This window comes from Balaenoptera borealis (assembly GCF_965194805.1).
Source record: "Balaenoptera borealis genome assembly, chromosome: 10".
NCBI classification, from domain to species: Eukaryota; Metazoa; Chordata; class Mammalia; order Artiodactyla; family Balaenopteridae; genus Balaenoptera; species Balaenoptera borealis.
This window is the reverse complement of record NC_138874.1, coordinates 94,695,563-94,709,830: the sequence shown is the minus strand read 5'-3', so window position 1 is coordinate 94,709,830 and position 14,268 is coordinate 94,695,563. Positions and strand designations below refer to the sequence as shown.

Below are 14,268 nucleotides of genomic sequence, written 5' to 3'. Positions count from 1 at the left end.
ATCAGTCAGAAAGGACACCAGCTGATGAAGTACAATTGCCCAATGTCATAAAGCTATTAAGGGCAAAGCTCTCCTCCTATTTAAATCCTCAACCACCCTCCCCCCACAGGAATGAATCTCTAGCCATATCACACTCTCCTAATCATTTAAAATTTCTTAAAACATGTATTTTCTTTATAATGTAAAGAATCTTAGGGCACCGGGATTTCCGTGGTGGTCCAGTGGGTAAGACTCTGCACTCCCAATGCAAGGGCGCCAGGGTTCGATCCCTGGTCTGGGCATGCCGCAAATAAGAGTTTGCATGCCACAACTAAAAGTCCACATGCTGCAACTAAAGATCCCGTATGCCGCAACTAAGACCCAGCACAGCCTAAATAATTAAATAAATAAATTTTTAAAAATCAACATTTAAAAGAAAAACAAAAGAATCTTAGGGCACCAACTATATATGCATGTAGGCAAATTACAAATATACCTCATGGCTATCCAATTCGGTCATGCCAATCTGAAGAAAGATGTTATGTACGAAATATCTTTACTTACAATAGCACCAAAAGTAACAATTCCTAGAAATAATATTAACTAGAAATGTGTAAGACTTGTATAAAGAAAACTATACAACTTTTACTGAGGAACAAAGAAATAGTGAAAAAGGAGAGACAAACCATATGGCCAAAAATGAAAACTGGATATTGAAAACTATTCAGTTTTTGCCAAATGAATTTATAGCTTTGCTGCAATTCTAACCAAGAATCTAAATAGTTGCTCTATAGGGAGGGGGAAAGAGGAAATTTTGAAATATGACGAAGTTATTTCAAACTTATCTGGATGGATAAATGAGTAAGATAAGCCAAGAATATTTGGAAAAAGAACAAAAGGTTCTATTCTTGGTTTTTTGTTTTGTTATGTTTTGAAAGAGAGGAGACTTGCCCAGCCAGCCACTATGTTGTGTTATAAACAATAATTAAACACAGTCTGGTCTGGCTCAGGGCACAGAGGACTGACCAATCCAGCAGAATAAAGGCTGCTGACAAATGCTACCAACATCAACGGTCCCTAACTTCTGACCAGAGTTTCTCCTGCAGGAAACCATCAGAGGAAATGGTCAGAAATATGGGCACAGAATTAAGTGGGAAGATGTTCATTGGATTTTAGTTACTTAAAAAAATAAAAATCCTATGAAACCTAAAAATATCCATCAGTATGGATAAAATTATTAAATTATAAAAATGATTAAATTATAGTCACAAGAGGAAATAGACAACTATCAATATAAGATTTCTGAAGCATAATATAGGAGAATGCACAGTCTTTTAATATATATAATCTAATATATAATATATACATATTATATATACTATTTAGTAAAGAAGCATTACAAATCAGAAAACTTCAGCTAATATTTACATGACCACAGGTTGAGGGCACGATTTAAACATAAAGTAATAGAAGACATTATAACAGGAAAAATAAAAAGACTTGATCAATTTTTTTAAGTAAAAAGTATGTTTGATATCATAAGGCAATTAAAATCCAAAGAACAAACTGGAGACAATATTGAAAGAAAATGAGACCATATAAAAATGCCCATAATAAAGAAGAAGCAAAAACAGATGGTCACATAAAAGAAATACAATGGCTAATAAATATATGTCTAAACTCACCAGTCAGATAAGAAATGCAAATTAAAACAAGGAAAATCCATTTTTGCATATTAAATTAGATTACTTTTTTAAATTAAATTTTTATGAGGTGCAGTGAAATGGTATTTCACTAGTTGTAGTGCAAATTGGTATAAACTTTCCAGAGAACAATTTGGCATGCTAATATTTATAGATATATTGTTTTGGTAGTCTATCCTTAAAAATTATAATAATCAGACCTTGAAAAGATAATTACTTAAAGGTTTTCAAAACAACATTCCAATGCCTTCCTTAATAGTAAAAATGCAGAAGCAAGATCAATGTAAAATAATAGTAGAGTGATTAAATTATTATATAGCCACCAATTAAAATACAATGTAAGTAATGCAAGTTTTAAATTATGTTTAGAGAGTGTAGAGAATGGTACAGGAAGATGTTCAAGCATGTTTTAAAAAGATACAAAATTTTATAAACAGCATGATCTCAGTTGTAATAAAAATTTAAATATATTGAAAATTATACTATATTATAATAGGGGAAAAAGTCTATGAAGAAGTACCTGATTTTTTAAGTGGTGTTTTCTGGGCAGTGAAATTAGAAGGAATTATTTTCTTTTTATTTTCCTGCCTTTCCTTGAACGTATACAATAAGCTCGTATCTACTCTACAACCAGAAAAAAAGTAGTTAAATTGTGTTTGTGTCTTTTAAAAATTATTTTTGTAGTTTTGGCCTTGCCTCTCCATCTTTTCCTACAAGCCTGAGACACTTCTGCTCCACGACTCTTCTTGGTGAGAAGTTCTCTGGAAAGTTTGCATTTCTTCTTAAGGTCTTCCCTGCCTTACACCCTGCTATGGACTGAATTGTGCCTGTCTGCCCACCCCCCCCCCCACCGCCATTCATATGTTGAAGCCGTAACCCCCAAGGCAATCGTATCTGGAGATGAGACCTTTTGGGAAGTAATTAGGTTTAGATAAAGTCATCACAAGTGGAGTTCTCATGATCACATTAGCATCCTTATAAGAGGAAACACCAGAGAGCTAGCTTTTCCTCTCCACCATGTGAGGACACAGCAAGAAGGTGGCCATCTACAAGCCAAGAAGAGAGTCCTCTCCAGAAACCAACCATGCTGGCACCCTGATCTCGTACTTCCAGCCTCCAGAAGTGGGAAAAAATACACTTCTACTGTTGATGCCACCCAGTCTATGGCAGTTTGTTGTAAAAGGGTGATTCCGCATGCCTGCAACCCTGTATCCAATCTACGTGTTAAACAGCCTCTGAGCCTTCAGTTGGATGCTTTCTCCTTGGGCTGCTCAGCTCAATATCCTTCTCTTTCTTCTCTCTCTAGGCCTCTCCCTGACCCTCCAATTCTCAGATTCCCTAGTCAAGGCTACTAAGCACAGCTCATTACTATCAATGTATTCAATGTCCCCACTTCTTTATGTAGGGAACAAGCCCTAAATGGCAATCTGAGTTTCAGGAAGACTAGAGCAGTCAAAGTGCTTTACTCCATGTGGGCCTCTCCTGACCCCTCCTCAAAGGACAATAACCTCTGAAATCTCACCCACTGAGAACAATCAAATTTGCTCCCCTCTGAAAGTTTATTAGTGAGATCTGTCTGTCTCTGAGCTGAAGGACTACTTCTCATGCCCTCCACATAATCATCAGGGTGGAATAAGCATTTGGAAGCCACGTGTCTCTAATTCCAGAGAAACCAGCCAAAAAGCTGGGGAAAGAAGAAATGGTGTTTCCATTTGTATCTTGGAATTTTTCTTACACTGAAGTAGGAGAGTGGATGTGGCTATCTCTGAATTCTTTTTGACACACAGAAATCTTTTCAGATTTCCCAAGGCAGGGTCAAGTATGATGCCTTTCCTTCACAGTAAAGAATTCACTTAAGTCTACAGCTACATATGTCCCCTTATTTCCCCTCCTTTGTAGCACTCATCTGTGCTAAGCGTGATCACCACCTGAGTCCAACAGGTCTTGACTTCAACCAAAGAGGTGAGTGTCCTGTTTTCCTCAGTGCACTGGATTGACGACCATGTGTAGCTTTCGAACACTGCATTTGCTTTCGGCATTAAGACAGCTCTTCCAAGGCCGAGATGCAACCAGACATGCAGCATATGGGTGGCCCCCCTCAGCAAAGTAGAAACTGATTTCTGCTTGCAAGCTGAGCTTTCACATCTCCCCTCCTGACCCTGCATGTATTATTTTGAATGTATTTTTAAATTGCTACACCATTTAAAAAACGTAAGGGAGAGTTGAATTAAATATTATTTGTGGCGTGCACTGGTTCGCAAAGGGCCTCTAAATCTGATTCCTTCCACGAGGTCGATGCCTAAATCCCATTATTTGAGATTGCAAATGACTGTGTTTGCAAAATTGTAGATGCACATTTAGATGCAGCTTCAAAAATTCACCCCGTAATGTTAACTTTGTTTGAAAAGACCTTGATTTTCCAGGAAGCAATCTCAAATCATTCTGCCTGTTCCTTAGCTCTGTCTCTGTCATGGATAATGTATTAATAGCCAAAGGATGACTCACCATGTAGTTCTTCTGGAACCATTGTTTAGGAGCCCATCCTTGAAGCAAAACAGAATACATTCCAGAACAGGTGAGATCTATAGAGTTTAAACTGAAGTAAAGGTGTAAGAGGGTTCACCCAGCCACATTATCTCAAGGTAATCATGTCCCATTTTCACTTCCTGCTTCTCTGCCCTATGCTTTCCACCCTCACAGCTGCTACTAGGCTGAGCTGGGTAAGTCTAGGACTCAGATACATGGGATTTTTGTAAGTGAAATTAGCACTTCACTGAACAGGAATGTGCACACTTGGCTCATGTGCGCGCGCACACACACACACACACACACACACACACACACACACACACACACACAGGCAATAAACAGTATTCTCACAAAGCAAAATCCTGCCATCAAAATGTAAAACAGAATAGAACAGAATGAAACAAGTTCAGAAAACCTCACTAAAAAACTCAGCAGCTAAAAACAACAAATATTTCTCATCTCACTGTTCCTATGTGTCAGGAATCTGGGCATGACTCAACTGGGTGCCTCTGTCTCAGCGTCTCTCACAAGGCTTCAATAGATGTGCTGGCCAGGGCTGCAGACTCACCTGAAGGCTTGACTAGAGAAGGATCTGCCTCCAAGCTCACTCACATGATTGTTGGCAGGATTCGGTTGTTCCTCATTGGAACCAAGCTGTTGGCCTGAGGCCCTTAGTTCCCCACTGACTACTGACTATAACCTCCCTCAGTTTCTTGTCACATGGGCCTCTCCATTGGGCAGCTCACAAAGCAATTACAAGAATGCACCTAAGACAAAAACCATTGTCTTTTGGTAGCCAAATCTCCGAAGTGACATCTTATCACCTGTGCCACATTCTAGTAACTAGAAGCAAGTCGCTAAATGCAGCCCAAACTCAAAGGGAGGGGACTAAACAATGCATGGTCGCCAGAAGACAGAGGTCATTGGGGGCCATTTTGTAGGCTGCCTGCCACAAGAATGAAGTAAGTATTGACTATAAATAGACTCATACTTGCACATGTTTTAGGTGTGAATATACAATAGCACAAAATTGATATCTTTAATGACAGGTGTCAAAGATACTCAAATGAATATATTCTGAGGTAATTATTCTCCTTTCAGTGGTAATTAAAACAAAGTCGTTAAACCCTAACAATCACCAATTCCCCCTCCTACATGTTCTAAGGGATATACAGCAAACAAAGATTGATTTCCTGGAGGGTGGGGTGAGAGTGATAGACGGAGAGGAAGAAGAGAGAGGGTAGGTCATTCTATATAAGAAAAGCTTATGATACTCGGGGAGGAAGGTGTGTGGGGATAGAGGGGTGCTCTGGAAGGGGATGTTCTGTGGACAATAAACCTCTGTGACTGAGAATAGTTTTAGAACCCATGGAAAGAGAAGGAAAAGTTGAGAAGGTAACTACCATGATGATCAAGATCTTGGAGAGACAGATATGCGCAAAGGACAGTTTTAGAACGACTCACTGTGTGCTGTGTGATATAATGCTTCTTTGCAACCCCCTTCAAGAAAATGTTCAGTAAAAACCTACATTGCTCTAAAATGCTTTCAGTGTTGAATTTGGGTCATACCACTTGAATGTGACACTCTGTTGAGACTGGGGAAAACATAAATTTTTATTTGGGCTACCTAGGACACTGGTCCAAGAAAACAATCCTAGATATTAAGGAAATATGCATAAAATATTAACCAAACTGTTATTTATGATAGTGAAAAATATGAACATTTCCAATGTCCAATAAAAATAGAGTAATACAAAAAAAATAAAAATAAAAAAATGTTTAAAAATAGAGTAATACAGTATCTTTACATAATGAAGAGTTGCATAGACAATTAAAATGATGGTTATAAAGATTTTATAATAACATAAAAATTGTTATAATAGCACATTAAGAGGAGAGAAGGGAGATTATACAAATTCACATGCAATATGTTTAGGCTACACATTAAAGAGCATAGGCACACAAAAAGAGACTGGGAAAAACAAGAACGATGAAAGATCGGAAAGGAAATATTGCAATGAAAGGGTTTTTTAGTCCATATCCTTCCTTTCTCCTTTAAAAGATATTTTCCTAGGACCTCCTATCTATACACACAAGGGAGGACACGTTTTGCTTTTCCATTCTCCCTACCCTCCCTCATGACCTTTCTAAAAGAAGAGAAAAGAAGCTGCTGGCAGAGCCATCGCTAGAAATCTACAATGAGGAAGCCGACCTTAATCAAAGGACAATAGAGCCCATCCCGACTGTCCCTACACACCAGCCACTCTTCAGCCTGCAACCAGGCTTCACAGCAGCTCAAAAGAGCGGTCCACAAGGGACTCTCTCCATGAGCCCCCCTAAAGTGGGCTGATCTACAACTTGTTCTACATCTGTTGATTCTTATAGGGTTTTTTTACTCTAAAGACCAGTCCATTTTGCAACCCAAATACTCCAGAAAAGAGGTAAGAGTTTAATTTCCTGGCACCTTAGTGTGTATTACTTTATCAGAACACTCTCCTGCAGTGACAGCAAAGAAGAAATGGACCCTGATCTTTCAGGAGAGAGAACAATTAAGGGGAAGTTAGTAAGGAAGAGACATAGGACACATTCTATCTCTCCTTCAAGATATGGTACGACCAAATGCCATCAGGGATCAGAGGCACTTAGAGGCCAGTCCAGTTACACAGAGAACTCAGCAGGCCTAGGATGCCTGTTCCCTCAATGAAAAAGAGGCCAGAAGAGGGTGAACACCTAGGGAGGGTGAGGGGCTGCAGAGGCAAAGCTGTGAACCGTCACAAGTATTCATATTGGATGTGCAGCGAAAACAATCTTCCCACAGCAGAATGTGCCTGCCTGTTAAATATCTTCCAATGGAAGAGTGGAAATACTATTCATTTGTAGCTCAGTAGGATATTAAAACAAAAAACAAAAACAAAAAAACCCACTTTTTCCCTACAATAGCTCTGCCCAAGCAGAGACTAGAGAAAGATTACGTTAGGCTACTTAGCCACTCTTGTGCTCTCCCTGCAAACTAAAATTGCTAAAGCAGTTGGGGTGATGAATGCGAGCATAATCTGCCTGTTAACCAGGTATCAAATGAGTGAAAAGGTCACATATAAAAGAGTTTTTACGTCAGTCTGATTCTCAGGGCACGAGTTTGATGGCCCAGTCACTCTATGGTGTAAGATTCCTAGGTGACCTCTCTTGATGGCATTAGAACATCTGGAATTCATAAAGAAAATTTTATCTCTTGATGAAGCTTTTATGATTGATGCTAATGAATATTATGCCCCATGCCCTGTCTAACCCACAGGCACTGTGGGGCACTAAGGAGGAAATGGATAATCATGATAGCCCCTTATGATTCCCAATGCATTTTCACAGCCATTACATTGATCATCACTGTAGATGGTCGATTCTTCTCCAGCACACTTGGCAGAAATCTTTTCTGAATCACAGTGTTCTTCCCCACAAGTCCCTTCTAGGTTGCTACTTTCCACCAACTGAAGGCAACATGGGAGACGAAACTTAGCATTCGTGAAGGATCTATCCCTAGACATTTGAAAATCTCCAAATTATAGATAACAATATTTGGACAATATTTTGTCTGGTTAGCATGTTCACTCTATTTGTCTACATACCGCAAGATAAAAGTCTTTTATTTCAATGTCTTGTTTTTGGCATGACTTCCCTGCCCCCAGTGCGTCCCCACCGTCCCTAATACCACTTCACCCTGCAGCAACCCTCCCAAAGAAGCAGCTGTAGGGCTTTGGGTTGTTGAATTGTTTTGTTTTTACCACGTCAGAAGAATTATGACTCCAGAAAAAGTGAGGACAATAAAGTTAGGTTGAGATGTGGATTCTTGGCAGTAAATTAGACCCATTCGATTGTTATCAGATGTCCACACACAAACAGTCTCACTGGGAATGGGATTCAAATTTGCGTCCCAGAAAAATGACAAATCACTTATGTGTCACAGTCTTCAGAACTACTGGTAAACATAGTATTTAAAGACATAACTTACAAATTATAAATCTGAAATGGTGAAACAAAATTGCCAAGAGTCCAATTTTGAAAGGATTATATCTGGTCCTTTCAATAAGCATCTGAAACTGACAAGAAGAATATTGTTCCCATTGCGTAGATGCGGAAACCAGAGCTTGGAGAGGTGCTCTCTCAACCAAAGCTGTGCTCTACACCCTGAGAAATGCACACTTTGTCTTTCCTCAAGGAGGTGCCTAGTCGATATTTCCACTCCTAACCCATACAAGCCATGTCTCTCCAACATAAGCGCTTTCAACAGCCATGAATTCTGTCATTGGGGGGGAAAAAAAAAAGGTCTGTGTAAAATGAGCTCTTCCTCTGCAACTCCTATGGCACCTAAAAGAATAATCACGGCAATTATACATCAGAAACGGAGAAATGATAATTACAAAAATGGAATTTTCAGCTTCCACTTGGCTAGCCAGCACAGGCACTAACTTTTATATTTCCCCACGGGGGCATATATGAAAGAAGCACAGAGTGGAGAAGAGGTGAAATACAATTGCCAGGACCTGGGGATTTATCCTTTCTGCTACACAAAGGAAGGGGGAAGGCAGACAGCAACTGGGACATTCTCTTCTTGCTCTTTGCAAAACAAAGGAAAATGCCGCCCTTCATCCACTTAATTTAATTTCCTTCAGAAACAATGACGAGTCCTATCCAGTCTACTGTACTTTCCTTCTCCGTCAACGTGACTTCCTAGTCGGCTAACTGCCTTACCATCTCAAGAGTTTGTTCCAGAAATAGCAGAGGGCTACTTTTTTCTTTTTGAGGGACTTCTGAGTGTTGGCACACTGAGAAACTGGTCCATCTTAGCTGAGCAAAAAGGCAGTAGTTATATAGCTAGAACATCAGAAAAACAAATATTTCCTTTTTCTGCCATAGTCTACTGAAAAAAATCTTAATACAATTCTAAATACGACCAAATAATAATTGTAATAATAGTTACAGACCAAATAATAGTTGGTCTGAAAAGGGAAAAATAACTGGGAATAGCCAAGGTATTGAGTCAAAAGCAGTGATTCCAATTCCCTTTTTTCGCCCAGTTCTTTGTGTATAATACGACACGGTTGATTTTCACAGTGTGCTTCAGCAATCATCATTTTAATTCTGGACAAAGTTCTATAGGTGCAGAGGGGACTGGGTGAAAACGCTGCTTCCAAAGATGTTGGTATGGTTGTATGTACATACAGGGATACATATACCTACATGACCACCACCCACACACACACCACCCCTGCCTTGTGGAAGGCATAAATGGCCATCTTGTGACTTCTTAAGGGAACTGACTAAGGTATTTAAAATGAGACATGGAAGAGGTACTACTTTCAAATACTGTTAATTTTTTTCTGTTTTTAATTAAGCACATAATTAAGCATATTATACACTTTGGTGTATGCTTCCTACATATATCTGGCCACCATTTCTGCCGAAATGAAAGCCAGATACAACTAAGAAGCATTTCATAGAGCAAGGAAGAGTAAAAGGTAAAATTATACCAAACCAAGTTTACTTTGCTACAACCAAGGTAACAACAGTATGCATGTATTAAAAAAATACCAATTAATAACAACACTTGCCCCTTGTACAATAGTAAATCTGTTCTCCCTAATAATACCAACTAAAATTTACAACATAATATATAGTTAATGAAGTATTTTTCAATTAAAAATAGAATGGGGGGCTTCCCTGGTGGCACAGTGGTTGAGAATCTGCCTGCTAATGCAGGGGACACGGGTTAGAGCCCTGGTCTGGGAAGATCCCACATGCCACGGAGCGGCTGGGCCCGTGAGCCACAACTACTGAGCCTGCGCGTCTGGAGCCTGTGCTCCGCAACAAGAGAGGCCGCGATAGTGAGAGGCCCGCGCACCGCGATGAAGAGTGGCCCCCGCTTGCCGCAACTAGAGAAAGCCCTCGCACAGAAAGGAAGACCCAACACAGCCATAAATAATAAATTAATTAATTAAACAAAAATGCTGAAGGTGTCCAGGGACTGTCCAGAGTGCTATGTTGTCTGATAATTCCTTACCCAAGAGGATGGTGAGACTGAGGATGGAGCTTACCAGTAAAACCTGTTGGGTGTGATGCGTTCATGCATGAGTTGCCACCGTCTCCCAAAGTCCATGGAGCTGTAGAGCTGCAAAACAAGGAAGTGAGGAGAGCATAAGCATCAAGGGACACTGTTTAACAGAAATGCACGTGTCACCCTTCTGGAGATGAACATTCCAACCCATCAGAGTGCCTAATGCACGCAAGTAGGCATCCATTCTATCCAAATATATGAATATGACTGTGCTATGCTTATCATGGGGTCTTCTAACTCAATATACATCCAAACAATGGACGCTTTGGAGCTGAGTGTAAAACCAATTCTGATGCCATCCATGTCTCTCCTTTAGGGGTAAAGCCTTTAGTAAATTATATCTTCCTTTTTTCTTCAAATTCCAAGAAGTCTCTAGCTACATCTAAAACAGTTCAGCAACACTGAATATTTTAAAATATTTATTGAACAGCTCTTACATGAAAGGCACTCTGGTGGATATGAAGATAAGGAAGAGGTACATTCTGTGCTCATAGGAAAAGTAACACTCATAGGTAAAAATGCTCATCAGCTGATATCTGAGCCAATATTAAATCAAAATATTATGCTCTTTCAGTTTTATCTCTTAGTGTTAAATATAATATAATCTAAATGAAATGGTCTCTTCGATGCCACTAAGATACCAGGCTCATTCACACTCTCATAACTTTGTAAGATGGCAAGGATAAGACGACTCTTGTGCCTAAGTGAAAATCACCTATCCGTGCAGGGCCAGCACAAGTGTGGCTTCCTCCACAAAGCCTTTTCTGACCTCTGGTCCACTCACTGTTCTTCCTTCTCAATTCACTTATCATTTGTTTCCACTGAGCACTTATCATGGGATAAAATATGTTTGTGTGTTTCAGATTTGTCTGTATTATTTAGTTGTATTTATACTCCCTGAATACATACAGTGTTCACTAAATATCTGTTTCCTAAATCAGTAATTAAAACAGGCAATAAAGATGGACAGAAACTCATGGAATGAGAAAAAACCCAGAAGAGCCCCAGGACTTTGGAAAAATAAAAGAAGAACCCTCTGAGAGGCCAAACGACACAGATTCCATGTTCTCTTATTTTATGCATGCAGAGTCTGAAGTCTTTGTAACACATAAGGGAAAACCCAGCATCCCTTTAAGAGACTAGCCAGGAGTGTGGCTAGTTTATTTTTAATTGAATGCCTAGAAGTACAATATGTGAATCAGACTGATGATACTAATAATATAATTAGTAATAATTAGTAATAATAAATATTATTATCATCATCATTATTGTTATTAATGTTGACTGTGTTGCTCTTTCACATACATTTCAGCCTTATAAGGACAGTGAAGAGAAGGCAAGACAGTTATTACTAATGGAAACCCCTGCTCTCAAGCATTCTCTCATCCACCCAGACAGTTAACCACTCCCTCCCTGCTGGCATCACTGTGTTTACTATCAGCCTGCAAGAAGGGGTTCACAGTCAGCCATTACTGGTTGGCACACCTCTCCGCCCCACTAGACTGAGAGTCATAAGACAGGCAGAGATCATGCCTTATTCACCTTTGTGCGTCCGTGGTTATACAATGCCTGGCATATAACAGAGGAGCACACAAACCTCCTATTTCACATTTAATGAGACGCAGTCTTGAAGAAGTTACAGTTTTGTCAAATGAACTAGGATTTAGGTTTTCTGAGGCCCTAGCCACCATCTCCTTCTATGGAATCACAGTGCCTAGTTTATAATGAGAACTCCATCATGTTTATATTTTTCCACAAATGTTTACAACTGGAAAAACTGAGCAAGGCAGAAGTAGGTGGTCCTCAAGTTTATAGAAATGGGGTCAGGTGAAGAATATCCCTGTAATCACATCCCCAATAACCGTTTACCCACAGTGCCCTCCAATGCACCACATCCAGGTAACGTTTCCATCTGTAAGTTTTGAGTCCAAATCTTAACAATGCACACAGAAATAATTTTTGTATGAACTTATGGTAATCTCAAAAAAGCTTTGGGGGGCTTGGAGAAGTCTGGTCCCATTTCAGTTTCATTCAGGAAATATTACTGAACATTGGCACCATGAATGAACTACATTTTTTAAAGTCTCTTTTTTTGTCCAGTAAATAACAGATATGTTTGTGTGTGGTTATATATATATATATATATATATACACACACACACACACACATACATATAACTCAAAATAGTCTAAAAGGTCGTTAAAGAGATATATTAGCATTTCTATTTTATAGATGAAGACATCCATGCTCGGTTCTACAAAGTGACTATAGCAGCCGTATGGAAAACCAGGATGTCTATGCTGATGTAGCAGATGCCAGGTTTATACTACACCACACCAGCCCCACCAACTCCACCAACTCTCACAGTATTTATTCAAACCAGGCTCTTACTCCATGAGTAAGTACCAACTACTATGTGTGTCCAACTCTGCACATGGGAAAAATAGGCAAAACTACTCTGACCCTCAAATATCCATACAGGTCCACCACATCAAACGGGAAAATGGGGCAAAGGCTAAGGCTCTAGAAGGTGAGAGATGGGAAAGATAAACTGGGGTAAAAATGGAACAATGAGGCTTACTGAAGAAATATATTTTGAGCTAGGCCTTTGGAAATAGGTGGTGTGGCCCAGAGAGAAGGTGGATCGAGATTTTCCTGGATGGAAGAGACAATGAAGAGAAAGGTGTCAATATGGCTAAGGTCTTGAGCTTGGCTCTGGGGGAGCTTTTAAGAGAAAGGAGGGATGTGATAACAGTTGCTGGCCAAAAGCAGGTGGAGGCTGTCTGTCTGTCTGTCTCCCTATTCATCCATCCATCTATTTGCAGATGTTTTTATATCTCTCTGTATGTATATTTAGATTGGAGAGGGGCTTGGGAGGAAGGAGAGGGTTTGTGAGGACTAGACCATCCCATTGGGAAGAATATATTCACATAATTTATTGCAAGAACTGAGTATTCCATGCAGGGTTTTAAGAAATGGATCACTTTCTTTCCCATGGCATATGCTGAGACTTAAGACAGATGTTTCTCAATTAAATATAGGAGAGACTTTGGTTGGTGCCTTCTATAACCCAAAGATATCGATCAGACTCTCTGTCGGCCCTGCTTCCAATCTGAGCAAACAGAACCCCAAATTCCTTCAAATAAAACCCAGCACGATTGTGTCTTCCTCTGCTGCAACTCTAGCAACAGGTCAGGCAAAAACCTTGAGGGTCACACCGACTCCTGAATTCCCCAGGGAAATCATCAGACCCTCCATCACGGAGGATGCTGGTCGTGGCAGAACGCCACCCTCCACAGCTCCTGCTCGGGCGTACTGCTGGGAGAAGCATGGCTCCGCTCATCACACGTACTTCCCAACAGAAACAACTAGAGCTCAGTGCCGATCTACTCAACCAAGCCTGTTCCACTTCCCGCCTCCCTGTCTCTGGTTTTGCTTTTTCAGCTTTTCAGTTTGACTGATGAGAGAAAAATCAAATTGCATTCTCTGCCTGGAGGCTGATTCAGATGAACAGAAAGAGCAGGCTCCTACTCATTAAGGGCCTTGGCTTAGCTACCTTGTCTCTCAATCTACAGTAAGTTGCTGAGTCTGAAATGAACTGTATTCTCCCACAAGCTGAATCTTTGCAGCCTCTCCATCCATCCATCCATTCATTCATTCATTCACTAAAAGTGTATCAAACAACTACTATGCTTTAAGCACTGAACTAAGTGCTGGGATTACAAAGGTTAAAAATACCATGGATAAGTAAAAGACAGAAATCCAGACAATTACACTGCCATGCATTATATGTCATAATATTAATACTGTTTATCTCTGCAATGGTAAGATTGTGGGCAATTGATATTTTCTTCTTTCGGTTATTGGGATTTTTAAAAAATTATTGTGAACATGTATTACTTTAGTAATTTAAAAAATGAAAGCTCTGACACTGAAATAGAAACAAAGCA

The 14,268-nt window shown here is 39.7% G+C and overlaps 1 protein-coding gene across 4 annotated transcripts in view; it reads right to left on the bottom strand.

The window, feature by feature from the left end:
- SORCS3 (sortilin related VPS10 domain containing receptor 3) overlaps positions 1–14,268 on the bottom strand; it is a 584,946-nt gene that overhangs the window by 205,100 nt on the left and 365,578 nt on the right. For all 4 annotated transcript variants that reach the window (XM_082408251.1, XM_082408252.1, XM_082408253.1 and 1 more), the window contains exon 5: positions 10,298–10,371. In XM_082408251.1, the coding sequence (XP_082264377.1) occupies positions 10,298–10,371 (74 nt within the window). The remainder of the gene's footprint in view (positions 1–10,297; positions 10,372–14,268) is intronic.